Source organism: Geotrypetes seraphini, chromosome 5 (genome assembly GCF_902459505.1).
Source record: "Geotrypetes seraphini chromosome 5, aGeoSer1.1, whole genome shotgun sequence".
Lineage (NCBI taxonomy): Eukaryota > Metazoa > Chordata > Amphibia > Gymnophiona > Dermophiidae > Geotrypetes > Geotrypetes seraphini.
The window spans coordinates 169,616,665-169,640,605 of NC_047088.1; the positions used below are offsets into that span (position 1 = coordinate 169,616,665).

Consider the following 23,941-nt stretch of genomic DNA (forward strand, 5'->3'; position numbering starts at 1 on the left):
AATTATGCACTGATTTGACTGTAGCTGCTCTTTTCCATCCTCCAAATGCTGCCATAACATAGCCAATTGCCTAGTTTGACTAATGATAAAGCTGATCCTACTTGGAGTACATACAAGTTAATTCATTGTGTGGAATATGTCATCTGGTGCTAGATAAAGCTAAGATGCGAGAGGCAGCCTTTTGTTTTCTGAATCTGAAGGGAAAGCACCTGAAGAAGTGCATGGAAGGCATTGCAGGAGCTTGTCAATACGATTTTATCGATTGGATTATTAGTTTCAACTGGATATGTGTGTAGTCTCTCTGTAAAGTTGAATTTAATAGATGTACTACATAAGACTATATACAAATTATTTAAGAGCAAGTATAGCCTGTACAAAAAGTGGAGATAACAGTTTTTCTGGCACATAAATGTTGAAAGTCTTATTTCATGTGCTGCTGTCACCCACAATGGCATCCCCCCCCCCATTACACTTATTACTTGCACAACACCTATTATCAGAAAGTCTCACTTTCCAACACCTTTCAAGCCTCAAAATGAGGCCTTTCTGTGACTAAATACATCATGTTCAACTAAACTTCAGACAATATATGCTGCTGTCACTGTAGAACAGGTCTGTCCTCTGCAGATTTCATTGGAATGCATCAGGTACGTGGAAAGGCAACCTCTACTGCAAACATCAGGAAAGCAACTGTCTCGGAGATTTGGAAAGCAGCAACATGACCACAATCTCTACTTCCAAAAAGCACTGCTGTTTAGACTCATCCTCCAGATCGGAGAGTGTTTTTGGCCAGAAGTTCTTTGCTTAAGTGTAGTTTTCCACTCACCATGACTTTCTTCATGTTGGCATCAGCCACAATCAGTACAACACACAGCACTCAGTTTAAAAGTTATGCTGTATTATCCTAATGGTCTACAGCAAAGGTATAGTTATAACAGGGATTCTCCATAGACCTCAGGATAATTCAGGCACACCATCCCTCCAATTCCACTCCTTCAAAACAAAACAAAACAAATGGACCAGGGAAACTCTCTTTTCCTTTAACACATTGAAAGGACAGGAGACCAAGATGAGAAGTGTTAAAGATACCCAGCGAGGAATTCCAGAGCATTCTGGACTGTTTGGCAGCACAGTGTACCTGCTTTATCCTAATGGTCTATGGAGAAACAGTAAATATACAAATCTCTTAAGCAAAACCATAAATTAATTTTAACAGCAAACATGATAAGGTACATAAGTATCATTTATAGATGGCCTTGATTACTATACTTCCTGGGAATTTATGAGTGTGAACTGAATGAAAAAAGCAGAACACAAATCAAAGTGAAAGAAATGTCATCTTCAAGAAAATCCTAAATATATGACCACATTTTCACTGGAACAGTAAATGTTTATGCCAATTATACAGCTTTCCAAACTTTTTCTATTGGAATAACAATTTGTAACATTGGCACACAGCTTTACAAATCTTTTTCATTTTCTACATCAGTGGTTCTTAAACCTGTCCTGGGGGTTCCCCAGCCTGTTAGTTGGGTTTTCAGGATATCTCTAATGAATATGCATGAGAGAGATTTGCATATAATGGAATGTCTTATGCATTTTCATTAACGATATCTTTGAAACCCAACTGGCTAGAAGTCCCTCAGGACTGTTCTACATGATTCCAGTATGTTATACTGATATTTAATTTTGAATGGAGTAAAGGTTATTTGGACTTTAGAGATTGTTCTTAATAAGCAGTATTTTATATTCATCTCAAAATATAAAATATTGAAACATTTTTGAGATAAAGGCAGTGATGATATCTATACTGCAGAAAATTATCACCCTTATTTGATGAAGTTGAAAGTACATAGAATATTTTGAGCCTGCAATGTGAATCTTTTTTGACCTATGAAGAAAACAGTAAATTGAAGAAAAAAAAGAAAAAAGATTGATTCAGAGTTATTACATATTTTTTCCACTGAGCCATTTTATAGATTTTGCAGAATACTGTGTTCCACAGCCACAAAGAAATTTTAGGATTAAGCATGCTAAACCACAAATATAAGGCAGCATTTGTAATCCAAGGAGTTATGCAGGGTTACCAGCGTTAATAACTGGAATAAGCAACCTGCTGTAGGGTTGGTACAAGGGTACTAAGTGAACCTACAGTCTTTCATTCTCCCCTTTACTCAGATAAATGGACTACTTTAAAATTAACCACCCTTCCTTCAGATAAAAGTATGTACTGATGGTTCTTTGTGTGGCTGTCAAAATCTATTTTTCTTTAATTGCCCCTTGTTTCCCCCTCCAGAAGCTGCTGCCCTATGCAACAGCTTGCTTGCCCTGGATCGGTAGCATGAAATGCTGCTACTATTTGGGGTTTTGCCAGGACTTGGATTGGCTTCCGTGAAGATGGGATACTGGACTAGATGGACCATTGGTCTGACCCAGTAAGGCTATTCTTATGTTCTTATGTAATAGGTGAGCCAGCCCTAACCTATGGTGGCTGCAGCAAAGCAGGACAATCGTTTAGAAGATATTTGTAACATTGGCTGTTATACCAACATCAAAATAAGGCTATTTAAATGGAACCTTTCCCCCAACTCAACCAACCACAATTGTAGTGAGGTGTCTGTCAGATATATTCCTGCCTACACTGCCCCACTTTTCACATTGTTGGTTGAGGTTATGTAATGCAAAAAAAGATCACTAAACCCTGAAAATATGTTTAAACCATCCAACGTTGAATTTCCATTGAAGTCATATATATATTGGTATTCTGCTGCTCCAGACCACATGCCTGAGTTGCATAGTGAGATGGAGGCAACATGTCCAAGTGCACTTGCTTTTGAAGACTTCACATCACATTAAGTTCTTCATTTAAGACGTGGTACTTTTATAGCTGCTTGTCTGACCTGGTCCGAGATATCCAATCCCAGAGGAGCCCTATCATAATCAATAATAACACATTAGGCTTTCTATAAGCAATATTATATCATAATTAGAATTTTAAAAACTGATTTTATTTTACCCAATTAACTGTAAAAGTCACTACTTGGATATCTGAGGGGAACCAAAGAATCTAATAAATAGTTTCCATTTGACTTGAATAGAATAGGAGTTCGGAATGAATATTATGCACCATTGATATTTGATTTTTTAATCATGATTATGTATATATTTCTTAGCTGATCAGGTTATTCTCCCATGATGTGGACTAGAGGATATAGTGACCAACTGGTGTATTTTTATTTCCTATATGATTTGTCTGTAAAATCCTTTCTTTGTTATTATTTGTAATAATAATGTTTCAATTTAATTTTTTTTAAAATTCTCTTTTTAGTGAAGCCTCTGTCAAATTGTTGACTAGATTGCAAGTATTTCAAAACACCTCAGCTAGACCAATTTTTTTTTCAGTAAAAAGTATGAAAGAGCCACTCTCCATTGTTGAGCAGACTCCATTAACTGCCACTATGATCTCAAATTAAATTTAACATAGCCTGTCAGGTCTATAAATCACTTCATGTTTTCTTCTGATTAACAAACTATTTAAAGATTTTAGCAAAATTTGCCACAGAGAAGTTCATGCTGTTCTAATTTAAATGATCCTTCTGTTAAGAATATTTCCCAGAAAAAAAAAAATTAAAAAACACTTTGCTTATCAAAGTGCTAAAGTTTAGAACTTTTTACCTCTTAGTATGAAACAACTAGATTCTTATTTAGCTTTTTGTAAAGTTCTTAAAACATATTTGTTTGGAAATAATTATAAACAGTCTAACAGAGAGCCTGAATAAAATTATATGATAGCGGAATATAAGTGTTTGAATTGAATTTCACTCAGGGAGGGGATGTGCTAGCAAGGGTACTTCACCACAGATGTGCAAACTTTTATTCAAAGAACATAGAAAGGGATTCTCAAAGGAACTACAGAAGTTATGCAGATTTTGCTATTTGAATCATACAGACGATTATAAGCACATATGTTTTTCAGAATGGAAGTAATTTTGCCTACATGGCTATTAGAGGTTTTCCCAAAGTAGCAAACTGTATGTACATAACTCAATTTTTAAAGCTTTCCACAAATACTATAGATATAAAGCATTCCAATACTTTACTCTGAAAATAGGCTACATATTGCTTGGGTACTAAAGTTGCTATTATTTCTTGCCCCAAGAGAGCTTACTGAAAATTACCCTGCCTCCTAATGAACATGGAAAATGTTAAAATTTTGTCACACTGGTTCAATGAACCATTTGTGACATCTCTGAGAAAATGTGACAAAAGTAATCAGAAACAAAAAATGAAGTTTTAATGAATTATGTTAGAACTACCGTATTTTCACGCATATAACGCGCGCGTTATACACGATTTTACAAACTGAGTATAACCATGCGCGTTATATGTGTGAGCGCGTTATACAAATTTTTTTTTTCAGTGCGATCCAGCATCCCCCCTGCGAACCGGCATCCTTCCCCACGCTCGCGTCACCCCCCCTCCCCCGCAATCCTACATCCCCCCAGCACCGCAAAGACATCGGTCGCTTACCCGATTGGGCACCGGCACCAGCACCAATGCACAGGACATGCCAGTGCCAGTGCCCGAAGATCCTCCCTCGTTGGGCTGGGCTGGGCTGGGCGGTGCGAGGGAGATCCTACCTCTTTCCTGTGCCGGGCTGGACTGGGCTTTGAGCATTTGCGCATGCTCAAAGCCTTCTGGTCTCGCTCTCTCCGAGATTCGAGAGAGCGAGACCAGAAGGCTTTGAGCATGCGCAAATGCTCAAAGCCCAGTCCAGCCCGGCACAGGGAGGATCTCCCTCGCACCGCCCAGCCCAGCCAGCCCAACGAGGGAGGATCTTCGGGCACTGGCACTAGCACGTCCTGTGCATTGGTGCTGGTGCCGGTGCCCAATCAGGTAAGCGACCGATGTCTTTGCGGTGCTGGGGGGGATGTAGGATCGTGGGGGAGGGAGGGTGACGTGAGCGGGGAGGGGAGGATGCCGGTTCGCAGGCCAGAAGAGGGAGTAAGCGGGAGTGGCGGGAGGAGGTTATAGCAGCATGCACGGTATACGCGTGTGCGTGCTATATAAAATTTTTTTTACACAAATGGTTTGGACCCACGCGCTATACGCGTATGCGTGTTATACACGTATGCGCATTATATGCGTGAAAATACGGTAATCATTTGCAATATGAAGAAAAAAAAAATTCACAGGAATTCAAACATAACTTTTTTTTACTCTGCTTATAGACAGACACATGATATGAAAAATTGGCCATGTTCAACATTTTTGGACTTGTTTTACTTGTTGGACTTGTTTTACTTAGGGCTCCTTTTTCAAAGGTGCGCTAGGGCTTTAATGCGCGGAATAGCGCGCTAAATTGCCGTGTGCGCTAGCTGCTACCGCCTCCTTTTGAGCAGGCGGTAGATTTTCAGCTAGTACGCGCTAATCCGGTGCTTGCGATAAAACCGCTAGTGCACTTTCGTAAAAGGAGCCCTTAGTCACCTTTTCCCAGAGATGGTCAAATTTCTGATGAAATTATGAACAGATTTGAAAATCTGCTTTAGATTTTCAGGCTGTGAATTCTATTTAGATCAATTTCTTTCCACTTTTTCCCAAATACATTGAAGAAAATCTGAATATGCTGAAATCAGAATCTAGCTATAGATATTACCTTTTCAACTTGTGCTAAAAATACTTACTGAACAAAAGCTAAACCACTTACTTTGTCATATAGCGGAAACCTTCTACTGTATGTAATATCTCCAATCCAGCACGCAGCCGTTCAATTCCATTCCTAAACAGAAAAGTATATGAATACTTACTGTACCTAAATTAACTTGCCTTGAGCTACAACTGAAAAGGTGCAAGTCCAAATCTAAATAAATTATGTTCTAGAGTCCCTGCTTCCAGATTACAGTGCCAGCATCTATTAGACTTAGAGCTATCCAACTTTTGTAATCTAACTGGTGTCCAAAATGCTCTATGTAACAAAAAGAACCAAGTTTGTCTCATAGATGCAGACACCGTACATCTCATTCTCCAAGACCAAATTCGTGGCCATAGAAAAGAATTTCGAGTGATCTGTATGATTCAATTGATGTATTACTGTACACTTGATGTAAGATGGAAAAATTAATAAAGAATTGGAAAAAAAATATATAAATAAATTATGTTACAGGGTACCAGAAATACAGATTCTCAAATGTGTGTGTGACATACCATATATACTCGAATATAAACCGGGATTTTTGGGCAAAAAAATTGGCCCAAAATGGGGATCCCGGTTTATATTCGGGTCATCCCCCAGTGACCACCCGAAACTTTCCTGGACTTCCTCCAGGCCTGCCTTGGGCTGGGACAGGAGGGATCCCTCCCGTCTCCTGCCCCAGCCGACACTAATAATTACCACCCTCCCTCCTTCCTTCCCTCGCGTACCTCTTCCCTGGTGTCCAGTGTGTATGTGCTGAAATCCTCTTGTAAAAGTAGCAGCCAGCAGTGCAACCGGGCCTTTTCGTGCTCCTGGCTGGCCCTGCACCGCTCCTTGATAGGCTGCCGCAAGTTCTTGCGGGATTCGTGGCTCTCGCGGTAGCCTATCAAGAAGTGGTGTAGGGCCGGCAGGGAGCACGAAAGGCTCTCTCCTGTGTGCCAGCCCAGACGCGCTGCTGGCTGCTACTTTTAGAAGAGGATTTCAGCACACACATGCTGGACCACCAGGGAAGAGGCATGCGAGGAAGGGAAGTAGGGAGGGTGGTAATTATTAGTGTCGTCCGGGGCAGGAGAAGGGAGGGATCTCACCTGTCCCGGCCTACCACTAGGGCAGAGGCTGGGTTAAGTTAAGGGCAGATCTCTCCTGTCCCGGCCTACCAAGTTAAGGGGATCTCTCCTGTCTCGACCTACCACTAGGGCAGAGGCTGGGTTAAGTTAAGAGCAGAGGCTAGGTTAGAGGGCAGAGGGGAGTATGGGACAATCAAGCCATTGTGACATCACAGATGTTGGCTCTTTTTAGAGGGAACAAGGATGGAAGGTGGGACAGTGTTCAGAGCCTGGCAGGGGTGGGGGGGCTTGGTTCACAGCCTGGTAGGGAATGGGACTGAGTGCAGGGCAGGGAGGGAAGGGGGCTGGGTGAAGAACTTGGCAGGGAGGGGGGCTGAGTGCAGAACCTGGCAGGGCAGGACACTTGAATATTAAGCCGCCCGACTTATATTTGAGTCAACCATTTTTCCTCCTTTTTTGGGGGGGAAATGGGGGTCTCGACTTATATTCGGATCAACTTATATTCGAGTATATACAGTACTATACCAGTGGCACCTTCAAGTAACTTATGAGATATTTTTATTCCCTGATGTGGTCTGCTGTGTAACAAGGTAAGTTAAATAGTTTATATTGAAACACTACCTTGAAGAAAGAATGAAAATTCTAACCACACAAAATACCTCAGGGACATGAACTGTATTTTATCATCTCTACATAGTGATACCATTTACTATAACAAAATCCATTTTGGGAAGGAAAATATAGATTGGGGAAAATGGGAATTTTGTTACCTTTGTGGGTTTTTTCTTTTTTTTTAAAACTGTACTTAAATAGAACATAAGAATATATTGTCATATTGGGTCAGACCAATGGTCCGTCCCCAGTAGCCTGTTCTCACGGTGGCTAATCCAGGTCACTAGTACTTGGCCAAAACCCAAGGTACCATACAGGGCAAGCAGTGTCTTTCCCCATGTCTTTTTCAATAACAGACTATGGACTTTTCCTCCAGAAACTTGTCCAAACCTTTCTTAAAACCAACTACGCTATCTGCTCTTACCACATCCTCTGGCAATGCGTTCCAGAGATTAACTATTCTCTGAGTGAAAAAATTTTTCCTCCTATTGGTTTTAAGAGCACTTCCCTGTAACTTCATCGAGTGTCCCCTAGTCTATGTAATTTTTGATGGAGTGAAAAATCGATCCACTTGTACCTGTTCTACTCCACTCAGGATTTTGTAGACTTCAATCATATCTCCCCTCAGTTGTCTCTTTTCCAAGCTGAAGAGCCCTAACCGTTTTAGTCTTTCCTCATACGAGATGAGTTTCATCCCCTTTACCACCTTGGTCGCTCTTCTTTGAACCTTTTCTAGCGCCACTATATCTTTCTTGAGATAAGGAGACCAGAATTGAACACAATACTCGAAATGAGGTCGCATGAGGTCGAAATGAGTGATACAGAGGCATTATAACATTCTTAGTCTTGTTAACCATCCCTTTTTTAAATAATTCCCAGTATCCTGTTTGCTTTTTTGGCCGCTGCTGCACATTGGGCAGAAAGTTTCATCGTATTGTCTACAATGATACCCAGATCCTTTTCTTGGGCGCTAACCTCCCAGGTGGACTCTAGCATCCTGTAACTGTGATTCAGGTTATTCTTCCCAATGTGCATCACTTTGCATTTGTCCACATTAAATTTCATCTGCCACTTGGACGCCCATTCTTCCAATTTCCTAAGATCTGCCTGCAATTTTTCACAATCCGCATGCGTTTTAACAACTTTGAACAGTTTAGAATCATCTGCAAATTTAATCACTTCACTCAATGTTCCAATTTCCAGATCATTTATAAATAAGTTAAATAGTACCGGTCCCAGTACAGACCCCTAAGGCACTCCACTGTTTACTCTCCTCCATTGAGAAAAATGACCATTTAACCCTACCCTCTGTTTTCTATCCGATAACCAATTCCTAATCCACAACTGAACTTTGCCACCTATCCCATGACTCTTTAATTTTCTCAGAAGCCTCTTGTGAGGAACTTTATCAAAAACTTTCTGAAAATCTAGATACACTATATCAACCGGCTCACCTTTATCCACATGTTTATTCACACCTTCAAAGAAATCAAACATATTTGTGAGGCAAGATCTCCCTCGGCTGAACCCATGCTGACTCTGTCTCATTAAATAATGTTTGTCTACGTGTTCCACAATTTAATTTTTTATAATCGTTTCTACCATTTTGCCCGGTACCGAAGTGAGGCTTACCGGTCTGTAATTTCCCGGATCTCCCCTGGAGCCCTTTTTAAAAATCGGCGTAGCATTGGCCACCCTCCAATCTTCAGGTACTACAGACGATTTTAGTGACAGGTTACAGATCACTAACAGCAGGTCAGCAATTTCATAGCAAAACATAATTGGTATATATTTCTCCAGTAGCACAGTTTTAGGATAATATGACTGTAGTTCTGAATATTCTTGAAATATGCTTGTTTTGGCACGGATACGAGAACTATGGTCATATTACTGCCTTCATCCAAAATAGACAAAGTTCCTTGATAATTTTTGTAATTATTTTACTATTTGTGCTCTTTAGAAACACCTTTAACCAGGACAAATGTATGCTTAATCGTTATGATAGAATGGGGATAATTTTGATAAATGTGTATGGTCTTATAGAAGCCAATGAGGGATGAGAGAAGGAAATTTTTTCTTGTGTAACAGGACTGGTCTTGACCCGCGGGTTAAACCTTAGCTGCTAGGGTTATAAAGAGCCCACTGTTTTGTTTCTATGCTCCATCTCCCATCACTCTGGGATGAGCTTCACCCCCTCAGTCTTACTCTCTACAAGCAAGGAGTAGGGAGCCTGTCTGTTCTGCTTAAGTTTAATATTTATTATTTTGGGTTTTTTTAATTATCCAATTTGAGGCTTTCTGTGCTACAGAGGATCCTGGTCCCCCGGGGCATCTCTGGCTGTGAGAAGATACAGACTCTCAGAGCTGAAGTCTGTAGACCACAGGCACAAGCCTTGCATGATTTCTGTGTGGCCAGTCTACATCAGTAATTCTCAGAGCTCAGGATGTCTGTACCCTTGGTTTGCAAGCATGCGGAGATTACCCGTCCATCCAGAATGACACACCTAGTGCACTAGAATTATTATTATATTCCCAGTTATTCCCATTTCTTTAAGTCACGCCAAAATGTACATCTCTATTTACCATGCAATCATAATTCCATTGTCTGTGCACAGTCTGGAAGGAGGGCACAAAAGTGTGAATTCTGTAGCATCTGTTAGGGTTCTTAGGGCTCTGCGGATATACTGATTACTGGCGACTCCTCCAGAGACAACCTGATAGGAACAGAAAGAAAGAAAGTGTGTGTTTATAAGATTATATGTATTTTTCTGATACACTTGTTGTAATATGAAAAAATGAATAAAGAAATAAAAAAAAGAAAGAAAGGGACACAAATGATCAGATGCTCACAAACTCACCAACTTGTACTCTCTCAGTTACTGTACTATGGACCCCATTTCACCTGAACTCTATGACCCAGAATGTTAAACACAAAGTAATTACTTAACTTGAAGTTATTTCTGGCACCAAAGATTATACTGACCTTTATTTCTGAAACATTTCAATATTTTAATCATGAAATATCACAAAACTGTGTGAAAATTCTGGAAAACCTTTTCTTAAAACAGACGACAGCGGAAAAATACCACTTAGTCCACCCAGTGTGTCCACTGAACCTCTCTACTGTGTTGTGACAGGTCTTATTCGATCTGTGGTCTTCTCCCTCCACTAAGGCCCCTTTGCTTTCTCATATGCAGGCCTGAATTCTACTATTATATTGGCTCCCATAACTTCCACTGAAAGTATGTTCCAGATATCTACCCTTTTCTCTGTGAAAACATTTGTTCCCACTTTTTTTTTGAGTCTCTCCCTTCATTTCATATGATGACACTCATTTATTTATTGGGATTTATTAACCCCCTAGATTTTTCACAAAAATCTGGTTCTGTGGTTGTTATTAATAATTAAAACTGGAAAATAAAAGAATGAAAGGTGATACAAGGTGATTAACTTTGAAATTATTAGGAGTAAATGAGACAGGTGAATTGTGGAACAATCTGTGAATGGTTAATCAAACTGAATAAAAATATTAAAGTTTTGTAAGCTGAAGTTCTCAGAAAGAAAAAATAGCCGAGTTAGCGAGGAAAAAATATGCTGATATGCACAAAGTTAAAACAAAAGGAAAAGCTTATCTTAAGAACTTTTAGGGGCTAATTTGTGTTTGGTATATGGAAAGATTTTTTTTTTTTTTCAAAATCTTTATTCATTTTTACATCTCACAAGTGTACAATAATATAATAATTGATTCATATAGATCACTTGAAAATCTTTTCTATTATCATCATAAATACATAGATTTAAGTCCCTCCCCTTCCACCAATAATATAATTCAAGTATATTATACATATATTATATTCAAAGATATTGAAAAACCAATAATATAACTATACATCCCCCCTTTTCCATTCTTATAACATACTTTTTGTGTAAAAACGGTGTCTAATCATTACAAAATGTTGTCAATGGCCCCCAAATCTTTTAAAAATTATTATAGTTCCCTTTTTGTATGGCAATTATTCTTTCCATTTTATATATGGCACAGTGAGTTCCACCAAAAGGTATAATTAAGTCTGGTGTAATCTTTCCAATTGATGGTGATATGCTGAATGGCAACTCCTGTCATTATTAATAAAAGTTTGTTATTATCTGATGAAATTTGACTTTTTATTCTCATAGATGTTCCAAATAAAATTGTGTCATACGAAAGAGCTACATGGTTTTCTAATAAACAATTAATTTGAGACCAAATTGAAATCCAAAAGGCCTTGGTGCAGGGGCAGAAAAATATTAAATGATCAAGAGTCCCTGCTTCCAGATTACAGTGCCAATATCTATTAGACTTAGAGCTATCTAACTTTTGTAACCTAACTGGGGTCCAAAAGCTCTATGCAACAAAAAGAACCAAGTTTGTCTCATAGATGCAGACACTGTACATCTTATTCTCCAAGACCAAATTCGTGGCCATTGAGATGCAGAAATTTGATGTTTAATCTCAATGCTCCAAATGTCTCTAAGACCAGTCTTTGGTTTTTTATTCATATATCCAGATTTTATTCATATATCCAGATATCAATTTACACATGTGCGGCTTGGTGTCCTAAAAAATCCGCCTGAAAGCACAAGAATTCCAAACTATACTGACTATTGAGAATTTTCCATTCAGGGAACCCCTCCTGAATAGCCTGCTTCAGCTGCAACCATTTAAAACTTTATGATTTGTTTAGACCATATTTATGTTGCAACTGTGAAAAATCAAGCAGTTTACCATTGGAAATAACATATGCCTGCAATAATCCATTGCTTCCAGACGATTTTAAAACCGCCAATTTTGATCTTGGAGTTTAGCTAAATAGATTGATTTAATGATTTATGTATTGGTGATAAATTGCTAACAAAACATAATGGTTTCCATGTGTCAATCAATATTCTATTCTCTTCATATTTTCTAGGCATTTTTATACTGAGAAGATGAGATAAATATAAAAGGAAACATGAGTCACCATTCCAGATACAACCAATCTGGGGTGTTTTCCATGAGCTCTGGGAGGACCTAATACATACCCTGGCGTAAAATAGAGGCCTGATGATACCTATAAAAGTTTGGAAAATTTACCCCCCCCCTCCACAATTGATTTTTGTAGAGATAATAAAGCAATTCTAGGCATTTTACCCCGCCAAACAAACTTTGTAAGAATACCATTTAACATTTTATAAAAGGACCCCTGAAAAAAAACTGGTATCATACTCATTTGATAACAAACCACAGGCAATATCATCATTTTAATCGTTTGGACTCTCCCCCACCAAGAAAGATGTAAAGGATTCCATTGCTCACACATTTCCGTTACTTTTTTTAATAAAAGTTTTTCATTTTCCTTCACAGTGTTTTCTAATGTGTTTTTGATGTTAATTACCTAAATATTTTAATTCATCTTTCTTCCAAACAAATGAGAATGAATCGAATAATCCTTTAGTACAATGTACATTAAGTGGAAGAACTTCTGACTTACTCCAATTTATCTTATATCCTAAAAACTTTCCAAATTTCTCTATCAATTCAAGTAAGCATGGAATGGTAGTTTCTGGATTTCTCAAATAAAGCAGTATATCATCTGCATAAGTAGAGATTTTATATTCCCAATCCGCACAAGGAATACCCTGTAACCCCTTTGCCTGATGAATGGCTAACAACAAGAGTTCTAAAACAATATCAAAAAGCAAAGGGGACAACAAAGGACAACCTTGTCTAACCCCCCTCTGCAAATTAAAACGCTCTGATAAATTGTTATTAATGTATAATCTTGCACCAGGGGAGCTATACAACGTCTGAATCATTTGAATAAATCCTGAGCCTATACCAAACCATTCTAACGCCTGATACATGAAAGTCCATTCAACTCGATCAAAAGCTTTCTCCGCATCCAAAGAAACTAAGAAAGTTGGATCATTCATGTTTTTTGTTAAATTTAGAGTATGAAAAGCCAATCTAGTATTGTTAGAAGAATGTCTTTTAGCAACAAATCCTGTTTGGTGCATATCAATAATAAAAGGGAGAGCCTTAGCCAATCGTAAAGCCAATATCTTAGCAAAAAGTTTTCCATCAACATTAATTAACGAGATAGGCCTATAGTTTGAAACCAAAGTGGGATCTTTGTTTGGCTTTGGCAAAACAATTGTTAATGATTCTGCCATAGTACCTGTAATACAACCTTTAGTCAGTTGAAACTGATATAAATTTAATAAATAGGGTAAAAGGGTATTTTGAAATGATTTATAAAATTCTACTGTGAAACCATCACCACCTGGAGCAGATCCAACTCTAAGAGACTTCAATGCTGTTTCTACTTCTTTTAGTGATATATATGGAAAGATTGAAATAATAAGAACCCACTGTAAGGTAGCAGCTGCATGGAAATGAAAACGGCGAGGTATAGTTTTCCCAGAAAAACTGGAAATAGGCCTTTACAGAGAGAACCAAAAAGGAAGTCTGTTCCACATAGATTCACACAAACACACACACACACGATAAATAGCAAAGTTCATGCAGACATAAGGATAGAAAAAGTGAAATCCTGCCACCTACTGAGTTTAACACTGGGCTTAACATTGGAAAACTTTAGGTTTTAAGTGTACACTTACATAATACAGAGAGAAAAGAAAAATAGATAATGTGCATGTCTCTCCCCAAACATGAAAGGCATTAATAAACACGGCTTTCATGTCTGCGTTATTTGAATTTACAAAATGAGATCCCTTGCCCAATCATATTGGGAGAGGGAGGTCATTTTGACAATTCTTTTGGCCCCTTTGTTCAAGTCTCCCAGCCTGGCTTGAACATCCCTTTACTCACTGTACTATATAGTGCCTGCCTGCTTCAGCATAGGAACTGAGCTGGAACAAATGGAGAAGAGATCTGCCTCACAGATTCATGGATGAACCTGGTCTTCGGGCTGCCAGTCGGGCAGAGGTCAGACTGAGCCTCATCCCCCAGAATACCTAGCCACGAGGGGTGAGGGAGATTCACGCAGCCAGCCCATTATTCATCTCGGCCAAGCCATGAAGGAGCCCATATAGCCTCCGCTAAAGCTCCTGACTATATCAGGGATGTGAGAAGCTATGCAGGAGATGGCCCCTGATCTATTTAAAAAATAAAATAAAATACCAGCAGGCTGGATAGCTAGGAGTCTCCGAGGGGCTCGTCCTGCTAGCAGCAGACTTCTGTGGTGCAAATCTGTGTCTTCTCCCAGGCAGAGGTCCCAATAAGTGGAAACCTTTGGGCACCAAGCCTTCAACAAACACTGAGAAAAATGGTGACGGGATAATCGTGCGCCAGACGCCAGCGCGCCGACAATTCGGTGCAAGACAGAAGCGCGCGGGGGAAAAAATAATTTTTAAAGAGCTCCGACTGGGGGTTTGGGGTGGCAACCCCTCCACTTTATTGGTTAGTGTTCGTGCTGCCGTTGCGGGGGGGGGGGGTGGGGGGGGTGAAACCCCCCACATTATAGAGAAAATGGAACTTTTCCCGAAAAAAATCAGAAAAAGTTCCGTTTTCGCTATAATGGAGGTTTCCAACCCCCCAAGCCCCCCTCCAACAGCAGCGCGAACACTAATCAATAAAGTGGGGGGTTGCCACCCCAAACCCCCCGTCGGAGCTCTTTAAAAATTACTTTTTCCCACGCGCGCTTCTGTCTTGCGCCGAATTGTCGGCGCTGGATTGTCAGTGCGCTGGCGTCTTGCGCTCCACTGACTATGAACCGAGAAAAATAGTTAAAATAATAAAAACGCAGAGCAGATCATACACACTTCCGAGCAACATGCTTGCAGAAAACAAACTGAGGGGGCAAGAACAGCTCCCTGGAAGGAGGCAGAATTGAAAACATGATTGACAATTTTCTGTAAGCAACTGCAGGTTCAGATACAAGACCCTACAGTTCAAGACACTAGGCACATTGCACTAGAAATATACTTAACACTGAATATTGTCACAAACCAGTTAAGTATCGGCTCCACCTATGGACCCAGCACTAACTGAAAAGTGCAAGAGTGGTTAGTGCTGATATCTAGGAGCAGTCTGGTTAAGTGTGGCTGAATAATCAGCTTATAGGCAGACCCAAACAATTTAAGTGTCCAGTTAAATTGCTTTGAATATTGACACCTATATTTTACAATAGGTAGTGGTCATATGATCAAGATCCACAGAGCTGATGAACTTAGATTTGGTAGAATATATGCAGTTTGTAGCCATGACTCTGGATCTAATGTACAAATAAAAGATAGGCACTTACTAAGGAAGCATTTTTTGGAGGTAAGAGACCTTCCTTCTTACAGAAGAGAATGGCCCGGTGCGTCCTCTTTACAATATGAAGCGTTACCAAGTGTTGGACAGTAGCAGCAATGTCAGCAGCACAGCACAGTAACTGATCTTCCTGAAGACCTGTAGAGGGTAGAATTAATTGTTCACACAAAGTAGAAATACCTTCCCATGTCCATTTTAGAAAACAAACAGTACCTTCCTCCTTTTCCTTCTGGAGAATTAGTCTATTGATATGAGCCCGCATTCCAGAAAAGGAAAAGTTGCAGTCAGGATAGTGTGCCATGGGCAGATTAAATCCTTCAGTATGAAGCCTGCTTCCATGTTGTGCCAGATGCTCAATCGCTTGACCTCCACTCATTGTAGAACACTCAGGATGCCTCACTAAGTAAAGTCTTCTTGCTGCCTGAAACAGTATATGGGGGTAATTTTATAACAGGGTATCAATGCAAGATGTCAAAAAAGATGCCCTTTTAAGCCTATTTTATAAAGAAGCCTCCCAAATCCAGCTCCCATAGTGCACAAATGCAGATGCACAAATTTGCATCTGCTCTAAAGAAAGTGCAAATCTGTGCATATTCATAAGTATTCTATAACATATGCATGGACATCACAATTCCAATTTTTGCTCTGTCCTAACTATGCCCCGGGAACATTTCAGATAATCTGAAAGTAGACACATACTATCAATGTTTATATTTTTATGTGTGCATGCAGCCATGCAGTTGTAAAAAAGCTCTATTCTGTATGTAAATCAGGCATTACCTGTTTATAAAATAAACCCAAAGATGAAGTAGTATTGTAATTCTGGTTTTATTTTATGGCTTATATTTAATTTTTGAATCGGCAATCACTGCCCCTGAAGCAGCCAGCAACAGGCAAAATGTGTCCTTGTTGGGGTAATTTTAATAAAAGTGTTCTGCTTCATCTTCTGTGATCCATTCTCTATTGGCTGTGGATCATACTTGCCTCTGTTCTGCTGATAAAATTAACCCCCATGATTTAAAAAAATAAAAAAATATATTGGGCTAACAGGCCAAAGACAATTTCTCTTAGAAAAAAAAAAAAAAAAAGAGACAGCTTTTCATTGCAGTGAGGTAAAGGAGAGGGATGGGGATCTACTGCAAATATACAATTCAAAAGCTGACATAGATCAAAATATGAACTAAAATCAAGTGTTAATCTGGACAGATGTTATAGGAACCTCCTATGTTAGAGCTTAACTGCTAGAAATCTCGGTTCAAAACCAGTACAGTCCCCCAGTGAAATGAATATCACTATGTTAGTTTCCAAACGTGAAAATATACAACAAAAGAATATTTTCAGTTTGTCACGAGATGAGTATCTGTCTTCTTTTTTGCAGCCTTTCATTCTGTTATATCTACACAGGAGTCCATTCTTTAAGTGACATACCAAAGCAATAGCTGATATCTAGGGTGGGTCAGAAGAACCTGCCCGCAAGACCAAGGACCCAATGGCGGCATCCTCTCAAGCCACCATATCCATTCTATAAAAGCATGTAAAGGTATGAAGCTTAGACCAAGTAACTGCTCTTTGAATCTCTGCGGGTGAACTGTCCGAGACTCTGCCCATGAAGATGCAACACTCTTGGTCAAGCACGCCTTAAGAGAAACCTGTGGCTGCTTGCTACAGGCGATGTATGCAGATGAAATGGCCATGCAAATCCATCTTCCTATAGAAGCCTTGGACGACAGTCTGCCCTGTCTGGACTGGCTGGTTAACACAAACAGATGGTCTGAAAGACGAAAATCATTGGTCTTTGCACATCCAGTCTCTGTAAGATCCTAACCTGCTTACCCGAGCCTGTGGGTTGGAAAGCAGAATCTTTTGGTTGATGTGGAATCAGATACAACCTTTGGAAGGAAAGAAGGGAGAGTATAGAGAGTTATTCCAGTCTCTGTGATCCTAAGAAAGGGCTCTCTGCTGAGATAATTTCCACCAGGAATACCGTCTTCACTGTGCGATCTAAAATGGATGCCTCCTGCAATGGCTCATAAGGAGCTTTAGTGAGACCCTTTAGAACAACATTGAGATTCCAGGTAGAGTGCCAGAAACGCATCTTGTCTGCCGGACCCTAACAGGGAACCAGAGACCTCCAGAAGAGCCTCTGAGCACTGGGACAATAAAAACATGAGAGTCTCCAATCCTTCTAGTCTACCTCCGAGAGGCCGCTTAGACTGAGGACCGGCTTGTGCTTTGATGTAGAGGGCTCAGGAAGCAGACATGCTCCCTGACAAATGATGGTGCACTTTCTGGCTGTGCAGTACATCATGGACCCATTAAAAAGGCTCTCCACATGAGATCTATAAATTCCAGAGAAAAGCCCTGTGCAAGTAAAAGAAAGGAGTCTTGCAGGACCTCAGACAGGGCTATTGTGGGTTCCACAGACTCCATGCGTCTGTGCTTCGCGCCTTCGCTGAATTCAAGGTCCCGGCGTGCCAAATGTGACACAGCCTATAGGAATAAAATGGGCTGCATCACATTTGCCACACGGGAATTGATACCACAGCTTTGTAAATGGGGCCCAATGGTTGTTCCAACATCACCAAAGCTGAATCTCTCAAGCTCAGAGGCACTATTATGATTACAGCATAGAACTAAATGAGGTTCAGCTATTTTCGGCAATCTTAGTGAGAAATTTAGAAATATTGTTATATTCTTATTTATGTTTTAACTATGAGATCTTAGCTGAGATTTGAACATTATTCTTGAATCTCTAAATGTTACACTAGTTGCATTCGTATTTATCAAAGACAGGTCTTGAGACAATGGCACATGTTTTAGAGCTGGTCCAAAATACTGCAGCACAAATGACAGGCAGATTGTGATGCAGCAATAATATTATGCCTACGCTGAAGCTACTGAATTGGCTGCCAGTAATTTAAGATGATAATGTTTATTTTCAACGTCCTGCAGAGTCGGGCACAGAGTTATTTACAGGCCCAGCTAGAGCTTCCTAAGTCCACTCATACCCTACTCTCTATGAACAAAGAGTCGCAAAGCATTCAGATAGGGTGGAGGCAGACCTCAATCGGATCAGGAGGAGTACATTTTTGGTAAATGCACCAGTTTGTTGGACTCTTTAACAGATAGGGTTAGAAGATATCCCGAGTACCTCCATTTTAGTAAATTAGCAATGGCATGGTTCTTGACACAGGTCATTACAGAAACCTGATTGTGGCTAGAGGTCTCTCTCATCTGTACCCTTCTCCTCGACAGCCAACTCCAGACTCTGTCCCTTCAACCTTGTTGCACCGCATGCCTAGAACTTCCTGACTTGATATGTAAGGCTCCCTCTTTGGCAGAATTTAAATCCAGACTCAAAGCCCACTTCTTTGGGGATGCTTTCAATTTCAAACTCCAACCCACCTTCTAAGCACCAGTATCTGGCTTATCATTTCCTCTGTAAGTCCCCCACCTGAACACAGTGAGAGGCATAATCAAAAGAAACGTCTAAGTCTGATTTGGACATAGGGTGCTAGTCACCCAAAGTCGGCAGGGGCAAAATGTCCTTTCTTGAAAAGTACATCCAATTTCTTTTTTTTCTGAAAATCATCTACCTGTACATCCAGGCGTTTGATCGTCCAGACCGCCACTACGTCTATCTTTATACTATATTCTCAACCAAAAATACAAATCCAAAAGGCTCAGAACAAGAGCTTTTAGACATGGGAGAGGCTAGCATTGTGATGGTCAGGCCACCCAGACATGGCAAGAGAGCAGTGCATATGTATAGTAGCGGAGTGTGTGGTGTGCTTCAGATGTAGATTACATCACATTTGTTTAATAGAAATAATATTATGTTAGTCAGATTTCCTATTCCACCTTTACCTATTCAGTTCAAGATTGGATTATATTACAAGAGGTTGGGTCAGTTACCCAGGAAGTTACAATGGACAGATTGGCACAGACATTCAATAGAGTTGCTAGTAAAGGTAGATAGGTATAACTATTAATACAAATAGAAATAATATAGAAAATTGTATACATAAATGAAAAATAATGTTGTTCCAAATCTGGAGATAGCATCATGTGTCGTATGTCCCGCCCATTGCACGCTTTCTACTTTTTCTTCAGATCAATAAAGGAAAATGTAAAAGAATAAAAGCCATCAAGAATTCACTGGGATGAAATACGGTGTATGTGAATGGCAAAACCTCTGGCTCTATTCTGAAGAGTTAGACATAATATAAAATAATTTGATTATATTTTTAAGACACAACTTTTGTCACAATCCACTTGATTACCATCAAATTTATTACTATTTGTCACAATTCACTTGATTACCATCAAATCCATCCTCCCTGTTTTTAGACAGCATTTTTGCACATTTGTTACACATGCCTCCTCATTTTGGTGCTGCTCATACTTTTTAAATACTCTATATTGAGATTAACTCTAGTCCTCTCTGCACATCGATGCCTTCTTCAGAAAATGCCGTATTCTTGAGTCCAGTTAATTCAGACTGAAAAAAATCTTACCTTGTCCAATGTGTCACCTGGTGCTTCATCCAATGACTGTCCCAGCATAAGATAGTCAGAGACTCCACGAGCTACCACCAGCATGCAGTGACCACCAGAAATTAAAAGAACCAGGAAAGGGAATTCTACTGGGTTTGTGAGTCTAATTGTCAATGCATGTGCTTCCATGTGATGGATTGGGATAAAAGGTTTCTTGTACTGGTTCACCATTTTCACACCATAAGCTAGACCCACTTTGAGGCTTAGACCAAGGCCTGGCTTTACTGTTGTCGCAATGGCAGTGAGTTCCTCGGGGGAGATTCCACTGGCACTGAGAGCATCATGTACAACTCCATCAATACTTTCTCTGTGTAACTGCTGAGCCACAGTAGGAACAATTCCACCTGTTCTAAATGAGAAAAGAAATTGTTGGGAAAAATCTCCAGACAGAATAAAGCAAGTTTATTAAAATGTGATATAAGCAGACTTCAGCAGTTTATGAATCAAAATATAAATACAGAAAATGATTAAGAAAAGGAACGTCCAAATTTTCCAGATCAACCATCATACAATAACACAGCATAAGATGCAGACATATCTAGGAAGTTTTATGTATTGCCACCTTTGTTAATGCCAGAATCCTACCATATCGCTCTCAATCTGCTCAAATGCTAATGAGTTTTTGTGGCTACAGGAGGTAAATATAAATTAAGTGAACAATGCTACTTATATCCACTGACAAGAATGATGTGTTTAGGTATGAGATTTTTTTTACTTATGAAGAGGCAAAAAAAAGTATTCTAGGTGAATTATAAGAACATAGACATCTTGTATTCATGAAAAGTTCAATATTTATGTCTCCAGAGTTCTACTACAGTCTTTCATATTTTCATTAGGGATCACACAGTTATGAACCACAGTGAGACAATCCCGCTCCCACTCAAGAAGGGGCTGTTCCTTTTCTCTATTATACAAGCAACATATAGAAATAAAAACATAAAAGAAATAAGGTGATACTTTTTTATATAGATTTTATTTATTGAATTTTCAAGGTTAGGAAGAACATGTAATAACAAGATAGTTGATGGGTCATGATGTCAAGTAGGTGTCCTTTCCCACAAATTACTCATGAGAAAGGACACCAACTTAACATCGCAGCCTTCATGACCCATCAACCATTTATTTCAGAAATTCATACATCTAATGGAACATGGTCCCCATCCCTCTGGTCAGACCATTACACATACACCTTCAACATCAACTGGACCAAAACAAAACCATGCCAAAATCCAAAAAAGTAACCTACACCTCAAGCAAACACATCGAGTCCACCAAATTCTGGACAAAAATAGATGAAACAATCCAAGAATGCAATCCCAAGGACTTCATTTTACATTGGGGCAAATTAAGCACTAACACCCTTGATGAATTAGCCCCACTACAAACCAAAACTAGAACTAGCAGACGATCAGACCCATGGTTTGACAACGAATTACTCCTACTCAAAAGACAATGCAGACGACTAGAAAGAAAATGGAGAAAAACCAACCTAGATCTCACGAAAACCGCCTGGAAAAAAATTAACAAACAATACAAACTACAGCTAAAGGATAAGAGAAAAGTACACTACACCATCCTAATGGGCACAGAAATCCAAGACACCAAAAAACTATTCCAAATACTAAAAGATATAACTGACACCAAACCCTACCTGACTACCAACAATACCCTCAGCCCCTCAGCCACCTTCCTAGCAGAACACTTCAAGAATAAAATCAGAAATGCCATAACAACCCTCAATTGTACCCCAACCCACCTAACTGAACTCATAATACACCCCACAGAAAAAGAATCAACTGCTGCAGACAGAACTTCCTCCGCCCGACGCCGTGCAAGCAGGAGGACTCTGCTCTCTCTTAGAGCCCCTGCCGCTCCAGCAACCGCGGATCACCGAACGCAGACCGACTTCTGAGTCGGACTTTTTCTTCAGCCCTTGAGGGCCACCGAAAGCCTCCCCCACCCAGCGACTTCCTAGGCAGAGGAAGGAGGAAGTTTCTGCCATCTTGTCCCTCCTTCCTCCGCCTGACGCCGTGCAAGCAGGAGGACTCTGCTCTCTCTTAGAGCCCCTGCCTCTCCAGCCACCGGAGATCGACGACGCAGCCCGACTTTTGAGTCGGATTTTTCTTCTTCAGCCCTTGAGGGCCACCGAAAGCCTCTCCCCCCAGCGACTTCCTAGGCAGAGGAAGGAGGAAGTTTCTACCATCTTGTCCCTCCTTCCTCCGCCCGACGCCGTGCAAGCAGGAGGACTCTGCTCTCTATTAGAGCCCCTGCCGCTCCAGCAACCGCGGATCACCGAACGCAGACCGACTTCTGAGTCGGACTTTTTCTTCAGCCCTTGAGGGCCACCGAAAGCCTCCCCCACCCAGCGACTTCCTAGGCAGAGGAAGGAGGAAGTTTCTGCCATCTTGTCCCTCCTTCCTCCGCCCGACGCCGTGCAAGCAGGAGGACTCTGCTCTCTCTTAGAGCCCCTGCCTCTCCAGCCACCGGAGATCGCCGACGCAGCCCGACTTTTGAGTCGGATTTTTCTTCTTCAGCCCTTGAGGGCCACCGAAAGCCTCTCCCCCCAGCGACTTCCTAGGCAGAGGAAGGAGGAAGTTTCTGCCATCTTGTCCCTCCTTCCTCCGCCCGACGCCGTGCAAGCAGGAGGACTCTGCTCTCTCTTAGAGCCCCTGCCGCTCCAGCAACCGCGGATCACCGAACGCAGACCGACTTCTGAGTCGGACTTTTTCTTCAGCCCTTGAGGGCCACCGAAAGCCTCCCCCACCCAGCGACTTCCTAGGCAGAGGAAGGAGGAAGTTTCTGCCATCTTGTCCCTCCTTCCTCCGCCCGACGCCGTGCAAGCAGGAGGACTCTGCTCTCTCTTAGAGCCCCTGCCTCTCCAGCCACCGGAGATCGACGACGCAGCCCGACTTTTGAGTCGGATTTTTCTTCTTCAGCCCTTGAGGGCCACCGAAAGCCTCTCCCCCCAGCGACTTCCTAGGCAGAGGAAGGAGGAAGTTTCTGCCATCTTGTCCCTCCTTCCTCCGCCCGACGCCGTGCAAGCAGGAGGACTCTGCTCTCTATTAGAGCCCCTGCCGCTCCAGCAACCGCGGATCACCGAACGCAGACCGACTTCTGAGTCGGACTTTTTCTTCAGCCCTTGAGGGCCACCGAAAGCCTCCCCCACCCAGCGACTTCCTAGGCAGAGGAAGGAGGAAGTTTCTGCCATCTTGTCCCTCCTTCCTCCGCCCGACGCCGTGCAAGCAGGAGGACTCTGCTCTCTATTAGAGCCCCTGCCTCTCCAGCCACCTCTCCAGCGAACTCTGAACACAACCCATACATCCACTCTCACAACCAACTCAAATAACTACCAAACCGCGATCTTCACAAATTAAAAAAAAAAAAAAAATGGCACTGCGTACACACAACCTCATTCTTGCCCTCATACTAATTGCCACATTTATAGCAAAATGGAAAACCACAGGCTACCAAATACAAACCATACCTATCCTAACAACAACACACAGACCTGTTCAACATACCAGAAAACTGCATACTACTAGAACACTAACTCCATGCCCACTATCCAGCCAAGCCAGCATCCCCACCATCTGGGGAAAAAGACTCCCACCAAAACCTAACTCAAACACACAAAAATACCAAACCTCACCAAGAACTATCATCAATACAACCACTACACCAACCACAAAATACACTACAATTGCTTGCGCATATATGAA

General features: G+C 40.9%; 1 protein-coding gene across 8 annotated transcripts in view; it reads right to left on the bottom strand.

Moving 5' to 3' along the window:
• Window positions 1-877: 877 nt before the first annotated feature.
• The window catches only part of OSGEPL1 (O-sialoglycoprotein endopeptidase like 1), a 38,752-nt gene continuing 15,688 nt past the window's right edge, over window positions 878-23,941 (bottom strand). For 5 of the 8 annotated variants that reach the window (XM_033946614.1, XM_033946611.1, XM_033946612.1 and 2 more), the window contains exons 4-8: window positions 20,184-20,571; window positions 15,656-16,087; window positions 9,954-10,084; window positions 5,708-5,779; window positions 878-1,891 (exon numbers count right to left, since the gene is read on the bottom strand). In XM_033946614.1, the coding sequence (XP_033802505.1) occupies window positions 1,756-1,891; window positions 5,708-5,779; window positions 9,954-10,084; window positions 15,656-16,087; window positions 20,184-20,571 (1,159 nt within the window). In that variant the 3' untranslated portion in view covers window positions 878-1,755. Of the gene's footprint in view, window positions 2,932-5,707; window positions 5,780-9,953; window positions 10,085-15,655; window positions 16,088-20,183; window positions 20,572-23,941 lie in introns of all 8 variants that reach the window. The other 3 variants (XM_033946616.1, XM_033946617.1, XM_033946615.1) reach the window with 3 other exon arrangements.